Raw genomic sequence first — 16,746 nt, forward strand, 5'->3', positions numbered from 1 at the left:
ATATCAGCACAGAAAAGGCAGTGATAAAACTTTCTATCATTAATCCTATTAAACTATCTCTGCCATCTTTTAAGCACTGTAATGTATTAGGGAAAAATAAAATTTTTCGTGGCAGCATGAGTCATCAGGGAAACGCAAATCAAAACCACAATGAGATACCACTTCACAATCACCTAAGATGACGATAATCAAAAAGACAGATAAAAAACATTTACTAGGATACAAAAAAAACTGGAATTCTCATACACTGCTAAGTAGGGATGTAAAATAGTGCAGTACTTTGGAGACCAGTTTGCCAGTTCCTTGAAAGGGTAAACTTAGTTACAACATCGCCTAGTAATTCCATTCCTGGGTGTATGTATACATACCCAAGAGACTTGAAAACATGTCCACCTTGAAAGTTGTACATAAGTGTTCATAGCCAAATAAATATAAATAGCCAGTTGCTGTTTATAATAGCCCAAAACTGGAAATGTCCATCAACTGAGAAGTGGATAAATGGAATGTGTTATATTCATATTATTTGCCAATAAAAAGAAATAAAATACTTATACATACTACAGTATGAATGAACCTTGAATAAAAATGGTCAGTGAAAGAAGCCAGTCAACAAGGGACCACATATTGTTACATGAAATATTCAGAACAGGCAAATCTTTAGAGACAAAAAGTAGATTAACGATCACGTAGAGCTGGCAGAAGCTGGTAGGTTGGGGTACAAAGTTTCTTTTTGGGGTAATGAAAATATTCTAAATTTGACTGCAATGATGGCCAGCCACACAGCTCTGTGAATATACTAAAAGACACTGAATTGTATTGTAAACACATAAAGTAAATGGTGTGTGAATTATATCTCAATAAAGTTGTTTTTACAAAATTCTAATCATTAATGATTGCTTCAAAATCCTTATTCCTCTTTCCTCATGAAGCTGGATGACATTTTTCCCAGCAAAGAATGTATAATAACACAAGCGTGCTAGACAAATATCAAGGTTCAATTTTCCACTGGCAATTCTCTTTTCCAGAAAAACTAATCTAGTAGTTGTGCAGCAGAAGACAATTTATTTCTGTGATCTCCAAATAAGAGAATAGCTTTGGCCCACCTGGCACAAAAGACGAGTTAGTTTTTCAAGAACATCAAAGGCTAAAATGTTTTTAGGTCTGATTAATCAGTATCATCTTCTATAAGCCTTCATCTTATCACTACTGTAAAGATTTTCAGTAACTACATTTTAAATTATAAAATACTGGAAGCAGAATGAAGAAGAAAGTAGTTAGATTTCAAGTAAGAAGAACTGGCCCTAAACTCTTCTATGTAACAGCCAGGTGGCCTCAACCAATTCTTTAACTTCTCTTAGCATTTTTTGTTAATCTAAAAATCATATCAGTTCCACCAGTTCTCTCAAAGTTTTGGTTAGGATCAAATTATACTCGCTAACAGACTCTAGAACTGTTCATCACTACAATGTAAACTAGTAAAATCTGGGACACTGGTTATATAGTAACACCAAATGTTGGGTAACATGAGAGTTTCAGAGGCAATAAAAGTCAAAAAGAGAAATAAACAATGTTAAAATGTAAAAACTCTTGTAAGATAGGGGGCATCTTACTTTATAACATACAAAGCTATGAGTATGAAAAAGTTCTATATATGACATCTACACCCACATTTTAATTAGAATTTCTGAAATATACTGCCACAAGAATGAATTATTTGTTGTTATAATTTTAAATGTTATAATGGTTGACCGTTCTAAAACTGATGTTAAGGTAGTACTTCTACCAGTGTGCTTGTAACCACACTCCCATTAGCCCAAGAATCAGAGAAGTTAAATGGACTGCAAAGGATGCTAAATACTGGAAGAGAATAACACACAGAGAATTCACCAGTAAAAAAAAAGGAAATTTATCTGCATGTGGACAGAATGCATATTCATGCAAACAAAAAGTGAGTTCCAAGAGATCTGGTATGTTAATGCATTCGGCTGACTACCAGCCTAAGTTAGTTTTCGCATCCTCTTATATTTTATTTTTTCACCCTTCAGTCTAGTATTGTGGGAAAAAGCACACAGCACGCTATTCCGCTTTACTGCAAACTTACGTCTCCAACCTCAGCTGGGATCCCATGGTTATTTGGCAAGTCATTTTTCTATCTATTCTTTTCTTTCTTATACTTTCTATGGCAGCTATAAGCATTTAACATGTATTTTCTCTAGGCCTCTTCCCTATCACCTCAAAGCCTCATCTGTACAAATAAAAAAAACAGAAGTCATAGGATGTGTTTTCCTTCAACCTCACTTATAATTTAACTATCATAGTATCCATCCTTTAATCATTCATCAGAATAGTAAATAATAGTGTGACTCGTTGCTTATTGATCATCTGCCACATGCCAAACAGTGGGCTGAAGACTTTATATATAGATGCTGCAATAATCTTACAAGTACTTTTGGTCCCATTTTTTACAATTACAAGAGTGAAGTTCAGGGACCTAAGTAACTTGTTCAAGGTTTGTGGCTAATGAGTGGTAGAAAACAGATCTGAATCCAGGCCTGTCTATAACTGTGTCACCCTGCCTCTGAAAAGTGTTCTAATGCCTGCCCAAGACCTCCATTCTATACAAGGACAACACATTCATAAAAATTATTTTCAATGCTATATGATCTCTCTTTTCTAACCAGTGCTGAGAAAATATATCTAAATCTCTATACTTAAGTAAAAAACATGGCTTAAGCACTTTATATGTTTTCATTTAAAAGCTTTTTTTTTTTTTTTAAGAGAGAGAGAAAGCACGCACCCGTGTGGGCAGTGGGTGGGGCAGAGGCATAGAGAATCATAATAAGCAGGCTTCACACTCAACCCAGAGCCCAACTCGGGGCTCAATCTCACTACTCTGAGCTGAAATCAAGGGTCAGATCTTTAACTGACTGAGCCACCCAGGCACTCTTAAAAATATATTTTTAATATAAATATATATATATATATATATATATATATAAAACTTACATTAATAAATTAAAAGATTTTTTTGTTTCTCTTAGAGAGAGAGAGCACAAGGGGGAAAGGGTAGAGGCAGAGACAGAGTGTGTCCCAAGCAGACTCTAACATGGGGCTACAATCTGAGCAGAAACCATGAGTCAGAAACTTAACCAACTGAGCCACCCAGGTACCCCTAAAATTTTTTAACTTAATGTAAATAAATGAGTTAGATCTACCTTAAAGACATGAGGTTGAAAAACTGACTTCCATTGAGTTTCTAAGAAAAATTCAAAATATCAGTTTACGTGGGTTAACAGTTATCTTTCCAGTCCTCTATTCTATCCTTCTAGTCCTCTATTCTATCTACAGAGTGGAAAAAGAAAGATTAAATTTCTTGTTTCTTCAATTTTCCAGTAATTTCTCACTTTGGCAAAGATTGATTCCTTCAAAGATAGAAAGTGGTTTAGCAACATCTATAGAAAGAACCTAATGCTTTAAGAATTGTGTCCTCTCAAAAAATGAAACAAGAAGAAACCAGAGAGGAAGACAAACCATAAGAGGCTCTTAATCTCACGAAACAAACTGAGGGTTGCTGGAGGGGAAAGGGTGGGAGGGATGGGGTGGCAGAGTGATGGACGCTGGGGATAGTATACGCTGTGGTGAGCACTGGGTATTGTGTAAAACTCATGAATCATACATCTGTACCCCTGAAACAAATAATATATTATTTGTTAAAAAAAAAAAAAACAAAAAAACTGTGTCCTCTTTCTAATGGTCTTGACACAGGTAGGCCCTAATAGGCATCATTAAGTTTTCTCACATAACTTTTAATAAAATTTCATCAGTCTCAGTCTTTAATGGCTCATCAAAAGCACATGATTTATGGTGCTATTCACATAGAAGCTTAACTCCCTACCTCCATATCACAATAAACCCCTTTTTTCTTCAGCTGTTAAGAATTCACTTCAACACTTTAAGTACCATGCATATAAGTACTAGAGTCTGTCTTGTTCGATACTGTTTCTCCGAACACCCATACAGAGTAGATGTTCCGTGAACATCTATTGTAATACATGGTGGCAAGAGAGTAAGTTAGAGAACACTGTGTGACCTGCTGCACCTTTTGACAAAAGTTCCTGGACAGTTAGATGAATCTGTTTCTTAATTAATATAAAGTATGATATCAAAATATAGAACCTATTATAGTCTTAAGCTTTAACAAAAGATTAGTTTGTTTCTATAATATTTGGTTCGAAAACATTTCAAAGCAGTTTAAAAGCAATTTTCTCATCTCTTTTGATTCAAAATAAGGCAAATAGTGATGAAGGAATAATTTGTGCATTTTAAATTTATACAGATAATATCTTTTTATATAGCTAAATCTAAACCTTTAAAGGGTAGGTTTTCTTTCATCCAGGTCAGAATGTAGCCTCTTAAATCCAAAAATGGTGTCATTTGCAGTTCATAAACACCGTGTCAATCAATGATACAATTCAAGAACTCCATACATATTTATTGCTGCATTCATTTTTAAACAAATATTGCAAAAGATTACACAGAGTGTGAGAAATGTCACCTAAACAGTAAAAAGCCTGTAAATATCAATTCATAATGGTACGTTCCTTGTCTATCATTAAAATAAATATCAGCTTCTTGTCCACTTTCAATTTTACTGAATGCCATCCATTTATAAATTAATTATAATGATTCAAAATATCCAGTCACATTTTTCCTATCACTTCTCAATGTTTCTTCCATCCCCTAAAGTCATGTTTTGAAAATTAAATGTAAGAACAATTTACAGACCTCCATCCATCCTTCTGGAGATAACTGAAGGCTCCATCAACAACACTTGCAAAGAACTGGCCTCCGGTGATGAAAAGGGTATTGATGGTGACTAAGCGACCTCTTAAATTGGGCGGGGAGACCTCGGCGATGTACACGGGCACTGTCATAGAAGCAATGCCTGTGAAGAAACAAGGAAAAGTCAACAGAAGACACTTCCTCAAGATTTCTGTCCTTGTTATAAATACTGATGTTAGACAAAGACACAGACACACACCCTTGGTTTTCTACTTAAAACAAGGTTTACCAGATACTTAAAGATTTTGTTTATAACTAGTGACTACTGAAGATAAATAAAGACATATTGCGGAGAGACCCACTTTCATACTACCACTTGAAAACCTAAAAAGGAAACTACCTCTAGAGCTCTCAGATAGTTTTAGAATGTATATAAAGCATGCATTGTAAGTTTTGTGGACTAAAAATAAGAAAATCCTCTCTAGATAAGATATAATTATCAAAACATTTTTAGTCTATATGGAAATGTAATCAGACAACGTCGAGAATAAAAATTATTATCCTAGAATCATAGTAACTACTCAAAGTCATCACTTCCAGGAGACACACCAAAACCAACCAGCTTACTATATAAAAAATCCATACAGTTCAGTCACCCTATTTGACTGGCTAGCTATAGATTTCTGAAGTAGCTTACAATGGACAACACTTGGTAATTTAGAATCCTTAAGAACATATGATCTTAATCATAAAACAGATGGTTTTATGGGTAAGGTATATTTGGTTATACCTGCTTAAAATCTGTTTCTATCTGAAATTAATGCAGCACAGCCTATGGTAGTATTTCCAGAACTTCACTGATCACTAAATCACTTATGTAGCCCTTTTTTTTTTTTTTTTTTAAATAAAGATGCTCTCACCCTACCCACCTCAGAACTACTAAATAGGAAACAAGAGATGGGAAATGGGTCTGTCTTTTAAATCATCCAAGTACTTCTGATGCTCACCATGTATTTGAAAAACTACAGTTCCATAGTCCACAACTTTAGGCTAATCCAAAATTACTTCTTAAAGGAAAATCTTGATCCTCTTGGCCATATGGAGCTCACTGCTCAGTGGCACTTCCAATTTCTCGGTATGCCTGATTATGTAATCTAAAACTACTATCTAATCAATAGTTGCCAAAAGCTAAGTGAAAAAAAAAAAAAGTCCAGCAGGATTATCTAAGAAAATGTAATCTTTTTCTACCTGTAGATACTAGAAGTTGATCTCTAGACTAAGCCAGAACATCAATGGGTTACATAAGACACCCAGGAAGAACTGAATTAATTTATATAATGCCAAAAAATAGTCTATACTGAAGGGAGCAGCACCAAGACAGCTGCTGTTGCATTTTCTGTACAGGGGGTGCCGATGGTACTATTTACCACATTCCAGATAACAGGAGACATTTGTCTATAGTCTCAGTAACCACAACAATTGTGCTTCCCTCTCTGTGTTTACCGGCACTATCAATCACACAGCAGTCTTTAATTTCATTCTTTATTAGGCAGTCAGAGATACCCACTTCTACTAAGTGTTTTGGACTTCACAGTATTTATTCTGTGAGCGAAATTCCCTCCTGATGTCTCAACTGTCCCGAATTCCACCTATTTTAGACCTACGTTTTGCCATATTTTTATTTACTTTGTTCCATCTTTGAACCAAGCAAATACATGGACAAGATTTATTTAAGTTAATATATATCTGCTTCTGTACTTCTGAATAACTACTAGTAATAACTGCACACAAGTCAGCCCATTAAATCTCAAAACTATACACTCTGTAGTTTCCACCAGTATTGTCTGCTGCTGTGGTGTCTATCAATATATATAAATATGCATGAAAAGAATTCAGCTTTTATGAGTTTCATAAAATAAGCACAAGTTAGCAGACAAAGTATGAGTAGTCCTTACAATTAAAGCATCACCTAAGCAGCTGGAAGTTTCCATCTGACTGCTAATCAATTTAAGAGAACACATCATACTAAATTGGCTTTCATCTAACTTGGAAAGAGAAAACATTTGATGCAAATGTTGACAAATTAATTGTATATTCTTTTTAGTTCTTTTACAATTAGAACATCTCAATAAGCGTCCAGAAAGAAGACAGCAGTAATCGTCTGGGTTTCTTTTCCTGCTTTGGTCTGGCTGTAATGAGAATTCAGTTGCTCTCCTTAGCCAGACATCTTGACTCAGGCACACAGCCCAGAGATTTAGCATGGGAAATGAGGGCTGTGGTTTTAGGCAGCTCGTGGCTTGTCACAAAGTCCATAGATTTTACCTGATAGAAATGTAGAGATAACCTCAAGCCTTATAAAGGTTAATTATTAAAACTAAACATCAGGATCTTGAAAAGTAACAGGAAAGGGCAAAGAGAAAAGAATGAGGAACTAAAAAAAGACTCACTAGATTTAGAATTGGAAAGAACCCCCCAAAGAGCTAATGAGTGCTCATATTGACTTACCAGTGTTAAAATCACCTGCATTTGATGTTTCACAGGGAGTGATTATTTTATTAAATCCTCACAACATCTCTATAATGGACATATAATTATCCACATTTTGCAAAAAAGGACCTTACCCCAGGTCAGATGACAATAAGTAGAAGAAGCAAAATTTGAACCAGAGAGATTCCAGAGCCCAATTTTGAAAGTTCTAGACTCTACTGACTGGCCAGCACAGATGAGGGTAGGTTCTGGAAACAGTGAGTACGTTGCCACTCTCCAGCTAGTTAAGTCTGGACAAATTAACCCTTCTGGGTCTCCATAAATAAATAAATAAATAAATACACACACACACACACACACACACACACACACACCACTTGAAAGCACTTAACTTTGTGCTTAGCATACAGAAAGTAGTCAATAATGTTAGCAATTACTTCTTACTATACCTCTAGTTATTAGGTATTCTAACTGTTTTTGATTCAGTTTGACTTATATTAGGCAATGGCATTACCAGGATGAATATAAGTGAACAAAACAGGGTCTCTGTTATAAGAGAAGCTATATACAAGCCCCACTCACTCACATAAACAGGCAATCAAATAAATGATTTCAAAATACCATGGTAAGAGTTACAGTATAGCTACACACTAGGTTCTATCTTGTATTGTGGACAACTGCTGCATGCTAATAATGATTAGATGCTAGTTCAGGACAATGGGCAGACAATTCTACAGAGAAAAGCATGGTTTTAAGGAAATATGAAATGATAAGGATTTTCTCAGAGTTAAAAAATAAGTATGAAGCAGCATATGTGTAGAGAGGAGATCTGATCAGCTTGATCTGAGCTGGGCATTGTGCTAAGCACTGGAGAAATAGTATTACAGGAGAAACATGTCCTCTGGCCTCATGGAGTTTAGTGTCTGTCGGTCAAAATGTATTTGAAGAATAAGATGTCAAATGTGATGGGTCTTACCGAAGGAGAAGTGTGAAGAACAAGAGCTCATAGCAAAGGGACTGGCCCAGCTTGACAAGTCTGACAGTTCTTGGATGAGAAGGTCCTATTTAAGCAGCGATCAGGTGAATGAGTAAGCTAGAGCCCAAAGACAGCGGGGGGATGGTGACACACACTTTAGACAATCAGTCCAGCTTAGCAAAGACCTTGAGGCAAAAAGAGATCCAACCTGTTGAAGAAGAGGGACTATCTCTAGAGACAGAGACCAAACCTGACTATATCTGACTATACAAGGACTTGGTACTCAGAAGCCTTTAAATAGTATAAAGGAAGAAAACGTGCTACCAGATTCACATGTTCAAAGAGTCACTTTCTGGAGTTTGGAAAACTGACTGCAGGGAAGCAACGTACAGTGACAGTGAAGGAGATGGAGTAAAACGGAGAGATTTCAGAAGTATTCCAGAAGTTAGGTACTGAGATGGAACATGAAGGATGAGAACAAGAATGTGAGGATGATGTTCAGATGTCCAGAAGAAGCAAACAGGAGCATGACAGGTACTTGGTACAAAGATAAAGGAGACTGGAAGAGAAGAAAGTGTGGATAGAAGATAAGAAGGTCAAGTTTTAGCCAGGTTGAGTCAGAGGTGCTCTGTGAAACACACAAGTAGAGAGCAAGTAGAACACTCCCCAAGTGTGTCAGCAATACAGAATATCTACATGTGAGTATTCCCAACTCACCTCACTGCTCCCACCCTATAACTCTGCCAAAATAACCAACCTTTCCTTCCTCTCTCATCTCCTAGGGAGAACCTGGTCTTTGTCACCCTAATTCTTGAGCCATTACCATCCAAGGCAAAAAAGATGGAGAAGAAAGCATGGAACAAAGATCTGGGTTGCAGGTAGAAGTTCAAAAGAAAAAAGACTGGAGAGAGCTGTGAATGAGAAGTTCAGGGTTCATATGGAAAAAATGGGAGCCTTTAACAAAGGAACTGAGGCTTAACTTGGGAGGGAAGGCAGAGGAGTAGACAACAGAGATTTTAAGAAATATTGCAGAGCTATAACATACATGCTATTATATTCTTCAAGACACAAATAGAGTACTATTACTATTGAATTACTTAATGTTCCTAAACTGTATATATTTAAAAGCAACTTCAGTGCTTGCTTTGGCAGCACATATACTAAAAGCAACTTCAAAGGGAAACTGGGTCCAGGAGGGTTTGGAAGTTACACAAATATCTGAAGCTCAGAAGATAGTTCTGTGTGGTTGGTGCACAAAACAGAAACCAAAGGAATAGAAGAGATCACCCAGAAACGGAAGAGGAGAAGAATGCCTAGAACTCAGTCTTGAAACATTCCCGTATTTATGGAACTGTAAAAGGAAGAAAGAAAGAAGGAACAACCAGTAAGCATCCACCTTACACTTGAATACCATGTTATTTTCTAAAGTCTTTTTTATGTTACCATTTTATATTAACATGTAAGGTCACCCTAGCAGTTGGTAGATGGGACAGGTGTCATTCATTCCCCCAAGAAAAGGTAAAGAAACCTAGCATCAAAGACAGACAAGAAGAGATTTTCAGGAAATCTCTAAGCAGGTTAACGTCAAAGTGAGTCTCACAGATTCAGGTCCCCTAATCTCTGTTATGTGCCCCTGGAGAACCAAGGGCCATGCCTCTGATTTGAATGTGACCCTTTAGAAATGTCTCAGACATGTTCTCTTTTCGGACCTAGTACCTTAGCACATGTGAACTTCTAGGGAAAGGACAGTCTGATCTCTCTCCTGCCCCCTACGACCTGCTATGTGACTTACTGCCACCAGATGTCATGTTAAAGAGTTCAGTCTCATTAGTCAATTGTATGCGATTTGCTGCATAATGTCAAGTAGACAAGTGTAAACCCATAAAACCTCTATGAAAATGGGGAACTATAAAAGAATGTTATGTTCAGGGAGAGCAGAGGGCTCCACGTTCACTACAGCTATCTCATCTTGCTATCAATAAGATATCCATGCAAACTATAATTTATGGATTTCTAAACATGGGTCCATTTTTTATAAACCTTGGCTATTAAGGCTCTGCCACCCCAAAACCTCTTCACTACTCTGGGGAAACAAATGGAATTCTGTCCCTAGACAAAGCTCACTGTTCCAATGAAGGGCAGTTAAGTAATACTGTAAAAGATCCCCCAAATTAAGAACTAAGTACTTCATAAATGGATGCAATTAATGATATAAAGTTTAGGAAAAATCTACAAAAAACTTCTGACTTATTCCCGATGCCAAACACTAATCAAAATAAATGTCTGATAAAGAGCAAATCCTTATTAGTGCACCCGAAACCAACGAAGCCAAATGAACATAAGGAATGAGGTGGTGCAAATTCCTGTCAGCAGTTTATCAGTGTAAACGCAACCACAAAAATCTATGTTGGTACTGTTTCTGAATATTGTTAGAAAGTCTGATTTCTTACAAAATAAATAAAGACGTCTGCATCAATGGAAACTCATTATCATGCCTGTCCTTAAAGGAGTTTCACGGAGAACTGCACCTCAGACACCACAGTACGACCAATTCCCACACTCTCTCATGTTGCCGAGCTGACCTGTCATCAATAGCTCAAATGCTTGAGTGCTGAAGCTGGCTTTCAAAAACCACTGGAAGCCCTTTTAAAGTCCTGAGCCAGAAGTATAAATAATTTCATAAACAAATAGCATCAGAAAATCCTGTTGCGATACGTAAATACCCATGAACCATAGCAGCCTCTTAGCACAAGCCAGGCAGCAACTAATTAGCTTCTTAGAAGCACAGGAAGGTACCTTTCAATAATAATGATTCTTGAACAGAAGAACTATGATTTAAAAAAAAAAAAAAAGACTATGATGTCCTAATTACATTTTGCAAATCATTGCTCTATGATCTCTAAAGGAATAATTTTAATAAAAAGAAAGAGAATCTGTCTATAAAAGTTTCCCTTATTGTAGCTGTTTCTTTCCATTTGGCTGTCCTGCCCAGGACTGCTTAGTCCACATTCTTCTGAAGAGTCAAGGATCTACAGTTACCAGGTTGTTAACACAGGGAGAATTCAATTTTTATTCTTCTTTAACAAGACTTAAGACTTTCACAAACACCGCTGGGCAACTTCAAAGAGCAATAAGTCCCAAAGGAATGAGAATATATACAAAAAACAAAATGCATATAACAGAGGAGCCAGGTTATGGGTGAGATTTTATCTACAGGCATGACAAGCCCAATTATTGTTCTATATAGTGTTAAAAACCTCTTCACAAGGCATTATAAACATGTCACCATCATTTAAACTCCATGAAGTCTTTAACAGCCTAAATGACTTCTCCCTCAGTATTACTTGAGTATATAATACTGATCTCATCATATTCCTTTTTACTGGTAACATCTCAGTAAGGTCTGTATCACAATGATTCTCCAAAGCCAACTAAATCCCCTTTAATGTGATGATCATAACTCACATTATCTTCTGTACTCTAACTTGCCTACCTGTTAAGCAGAGACCTTAGCTTAACAGTTTATTTGGAATGCATATACAAAACCATAGCCTTTTTTTTTTTTTTTTACAAAACCATACCCTTTTAAATTATTGTTAATGGACAAGTTTTACACTATACATGTTATTCATTAGGGAAAATTTAGAAGTCACATGTAAAAACGTAGATAAATAAAAATCACCTCTAGTCATACCACCCATACATAACTGCTATTAAAAAATTTGGTTAGGGCGCCTGGGTGGCTCAGTGGGTTAAGCCGCTGCCTTCGGCTCAGGTCATGATCTTAGAGTCCTGGGATCGGGTCCCGCATCGGGCTCTCTGCTCAGCAGGGAGCCTGCTTCCTCCTCTCTCTCTGCCTGCCTCTCTGCCTAACTTGTGATCTCTCTCTCTGTCAAATAAATAAATAAATCTTAAAAAAAAAAAAAAAAAAAAAAAATTTGGTTATCATTGGGGAGGGTATGTGCTTTGGTGAGTGCTGTGAAGTGTGTAAACCTGGTGATTCACAGACCTGTACCCCTGGGGATAAAAATATATGTTTATAAAAAATAAAAAATTTAAAAAATGAAAAAAAATTTTGGTTATAACTTGCAGTATTTTCCCCATAATTCTGTAGCGCTAACTCATTACATTACAAACATTTACCTTCTCTTTAACTATTCTTTTCTCAAAAAAGGGTCTCTAGCTTCTTTAAGAAGTAGGTATGATAAATATAGAAGTCAAATGAGTGAGACATAGAAGGTACAACACACTCTGGAGGCCAAAGAAAACACATGCCTGTGTAGCTCTATACAACAATCTAGATACTGGTTTGTCACCCTTATAGCTCAAGATCATTTTAAGTAACAGTGTAATATTCCAGTATTCAGATAAAGAGAACACACAGATCAAAGAGGGCAGGAGAAAAAAAAAAAAAAAAACAGAGAAGGAAAGAATTTCTTGATAGAGAGAGATGGCAAATAAAGAAATCAATACATATGTTAAGAAAAAAAATTTTTTGCTAAGAAATTTCCTAAATAAGTAAAGGTTATAAGAGAAAGATAACTGTATGAAATGCTAACAAAAGCAGAATCAGTATGCTTTTACACCAAATGGAATACCCAAAGGTTAATAAAAAATCAATACCTTTCCTCGAGGCAGTGAATTTAGCAAACAGGAACTTAAGTGGTGCTTTGTCATATTTGGCTCTATGTGACATCTAGAAGTAAATGTTCCAGCGCAACAAACAATGTGGACCTAAACAGCAGCTAACGGCTGTGAATCACCTGAATGTAGATTGTAATTGAATAGGCATAGACAAAATACACAAGAAATGTGTACAGAGGAAGATAAGCCCAGGGCTATAATCTGGTTGTGGAAATATTCATGCAACAGATGCAAAGGGCTAGAAAGTAAAACAAAGAATTATTATAGGAAATATTAAAGTAGCAAAGTAATAAATGAACACCCTCCCACCCCAACCAAATTTTTAATCTGTTCTTCACAAAAGGTTTGGCTTTTGCCTAAAATGCAGAACAGAGAGCCATGAGGAAATCAGCTTAAATAAAGACAAGAGAATGAAATAATAGGGAAATGGGTAGGGTGAAGGATTGCGAAGAACACTAAAAAATTAATAGCATATGTAAATAACTGCAGAAGTAAACCCCATATTGGAGGCAGGAAATAACAGAAATGAAGCTGTGTGAAATTTCAATCAATGTGGAACATCAATTTGAAATGCTCTCCAAGAATGAAAAGCAAAGGAAATTAAAATGATAAAAGATATGTTGAAAGACAAGCCATTATAAAAGAAATAAATGGGCCCAGAGATAGGTAGCAACAGCAAAACACATCCTGAGAAATTTTCTGACTTGTGAAGTTAACAAAAATTGACCAAATTTTTTTACAGGTAGAGCGGAGAGAAAAAACAAACAAACAAACACAAAACACCAGCTTACCCAACAAGTATTAAAAACCAGGCAATATAAAACACCACAGAGCAGCAACTGCACATATCTAAGGTGGAAATGTTGTGATCCAAGTATTTTATATCTTGCCAAGTTGTCTTTCAGGCGTGAGAATGTGAAAGACATTCTCAAGTAGGAAACACCTAAGATAAACCATCCATTTACTATATTTGAAACAACCTCTAAACCAACCCAAAGATTAACAACAAAACCCTGAAGGATAGGGAAGTTTCAGAATAAACAGCTCAGAGGATCTGCCCCTCACTTCTGGGGTGGGTGGTGGTGGTTGGAATAGCTGAACAGGTAGACAACTGAGTATTCACTCAACCCTTCTTATTAGGCTCTTCTCTTTTCCCAGTTCTAAGTAACATTTCTTGAGCTGCACAGATAGAATTTCTTGGCTTGTCTAACAACCACTTCAAAGCATTAACTGGTCTTTCTCTTTTCCAGCACTTGGTAGCAACAGCTAAACATTTTACTTGGTTAGAACATTATGCCTGAACAATTATTGAATAATAATTTCTACTTAATGTCCCAAAAGGCAAAGATTCATAGAAGATAATGTCCATCTTCATTATTAAAAAATCTCTATTAATGACTTCCTGTGTTTCTAAAAAGTATAGTGAATGACTCTAGCCTATGAGTTTTTTAAAGTGGTAAAAATCATGTAAGTCACCCATTAATAGATTATTTTTTCTCCCAGTCTCTTCTAATATTACCTTTCTATCTACATGAATATTCCTATGCTGCATATAGTTTTAAAAGCCAAGATAAGGGGTGCCTAGTGGCTCAGTGGGTTAATCCTCTCCCCTGCCAAAGGGTCTTGGGGTCCTGGAATTGAGCCCTGTATCCAGCTCTCTGCTCAGCAGGGAACCTGCTCCCCCCTCTCTTTGCTTGCCTCTCTGACTACTTGTGATCTCTCTCCCTGTCAAATAAATAAATAAAACCTTAAAAAAAAAAAAAAAAGCCAAGGTAAGTAAAAAAAAATCTTAAAGTGAAAATGCAGAGGAAAAAGATCTACAAACAATGATAACACAACCTGCTTTTACAGATTCTTCACTAACAAGTCACAGTAATCACGGAAATCTACCTGCAATAAATTTTTAGCTGTTTGATGAAGAACAGAGCCAAGTTGGCTTCCACTGCCTCTTATTTTATTACTATAAAATGGGGAACTATGTTCTTCATGTACACTTTTTGTACTTATCATCCAAGATACTTTTGAAATAGAAAATGGAAAAGTCTGTCTGCTCTTAGGAGCCCTAGTTCTGTATCATCTGGCTTTAAGAAACCTAAATCTCACTAATGATAAAAGTGAACAGAGTGAGTGACAAATGATCTTAAGGTCCTCCCTAGCTCAGAGTTAAAACTGTTTTAATAGACATAACTGACTTTCTATTTTGTTCTTTAGTATACCAACAATGGATACATAACTTAGAGACCATTTTGCTGAGTCTTTGAATTGGTAGGTACCAATCACAGCGAAACATTGATCACCAGTTCAGGGTTCTGTTTCATTTTACTTAGAGGGTCTAAAAAGTATATAGCGATCTTTAACATTTATGAAAGGTAATAACCAAGATGCCATAACTGTGGCTTAGTAACATTCTTAGAAATAGACTCCAAAAAAAAAAAAAAAAAAAAAAACCCACAAAGACAAAAAAGAAATAGACTCCAAGTGATATGACAAATAATGAACGCTATGGATGCTTGAGAAAAAGGCACTATCATCTCTCTTAAGCTGGCTTTAGAAAGAGTGATTAAAATGAACCCCTGTACTGCTCTCTGAGGCTTATAAACATACACTCTACTTGTAGCTCTAGTGGCAGCTCCGACTCAGTCCAGGAAGCCTAGCTTTGGTACATACTAGCTGGCATTATCTCTTATTTCTGCTCCAGCAGCTTTGACACACTGACACAGCCAGAATAAAAGGAGTAATTCCAAATTCTTTAACAGATGAGGAGGTAAAGTGATTTTTATCACTGCTGCTACTCCCATTTTACCTTAATAATTCAATTGTAAAAATACGTAGCTCATTGTCTTACCCTTTTTGAATAGTATTTTGCAGAATCTCCATCTACAAGTATGCCAATGGCATATTTGAACAGGCTTTTATTTATATGAAGTTAATTTCCTATTCAGGAGGAGACAGCAGAAAGGCAGATGACGGACATATGTGGGAGGACGATGAACAGGTGACAAACAATAGATGGCAGAGATACGGTTAAAAATCATTTATGTTCGTTTTCAAAGGGCTAATTTCAACCTGATGAGCACTCAAAATGAGTAGCTTTAGATACAAAAAAATTAAAAACGTCCTTCTCTTGGTAGGTCTCTTGTCAAGCTGGAAAGGATCCCCCAAATCCTGACATTTCCTTTCTTCAAGTATATCCCGCCTTTAAGCTTGTGTTTATCTTATTTAATGGGAGGTCACAAACAAAAGAAGAAAGAGAAAAAGAAACAAGTAGTTTCTTTGAAAACACAAAAGAAGGAAGACATAACCCCTGTATTTTGGCCATCTCCAATCTTCTCACTGCTGTTAGAATTTCTCTGTTGAAGGATAGGTGACTTCTCGCCAGCAACAATGGAACTCAGAAGACAATCAAATGGTACTTTGTGCTGAGAGAAAGTAACTACCAATCTAGGTTTCCAATCTAACAAAAATATGTCTCAAGAACAAAAACAAAATTCTTAAATAAGTAAATTCTAAATGTCTATTTTAGGTTTCTGAACCCTGCTGTCATGTATTGGTTGGAGAAGGGGATCCCTGATATTAAAAACAAAAACAAAAAAAAAACAGTTCTGGGACATCAACGGGGTGTTCAAGAATTCAGCTCACATTTGATAGTATCTGCCTCTCAGAGAGCATCATATTCCAAAGGTTGAGAGCTCAATCCTACAAAATGGCTTCACCACCTGCATTTCAGATCCCAGTCACAAGCCCAGTTGCTACCTGTGCTTCTGATCCACTGGCTACAAACTAACGGTTCCAAGGACCCCTACAGCTCAGAAGACACTCCCCAACTTCAAGTTGTTACCTGTACTTCTGACCAACTG

At 36.4% G+C, this 16,746-nt stretch overlaps 1 protein-coding gene across 1 annotated transcript in view; it reads right to left on the reverse strand.

Moving 5' to 3' along the window:
- SLC2A13 (solute carrier family 2 member 13) overlaps window positions 1-16,746 on the reverse strand; it is a 378,809-nt gene that overhangs the window by 315,010 nt on the left and 47,053 nt on the right. The window contains exon 2 of the mRNA XM_059402898.1: window positions 4,786-4,945. Coding sequence (XP_059258881.1) covers window positions 4,786-4,945 — 160 coding nt within the window. The remainder of the gene's footprint in view (window positions 1-4,785; window positions 4,946-16,746) is intronic.

Source organism: Mustela nigripes, chromosome 6 (genome assembly GCF_022355385.1).
Source record: "Mustela nigripes isolate SB6536 chromosome 6, MUSNIG.SB6536, whole genome shotgun sequence".
NCBI lineage: Eukaryota > Metazoa > Chordata > Mammalia > Carnivora > Mustelidae > Mustela > Mustela nigripes.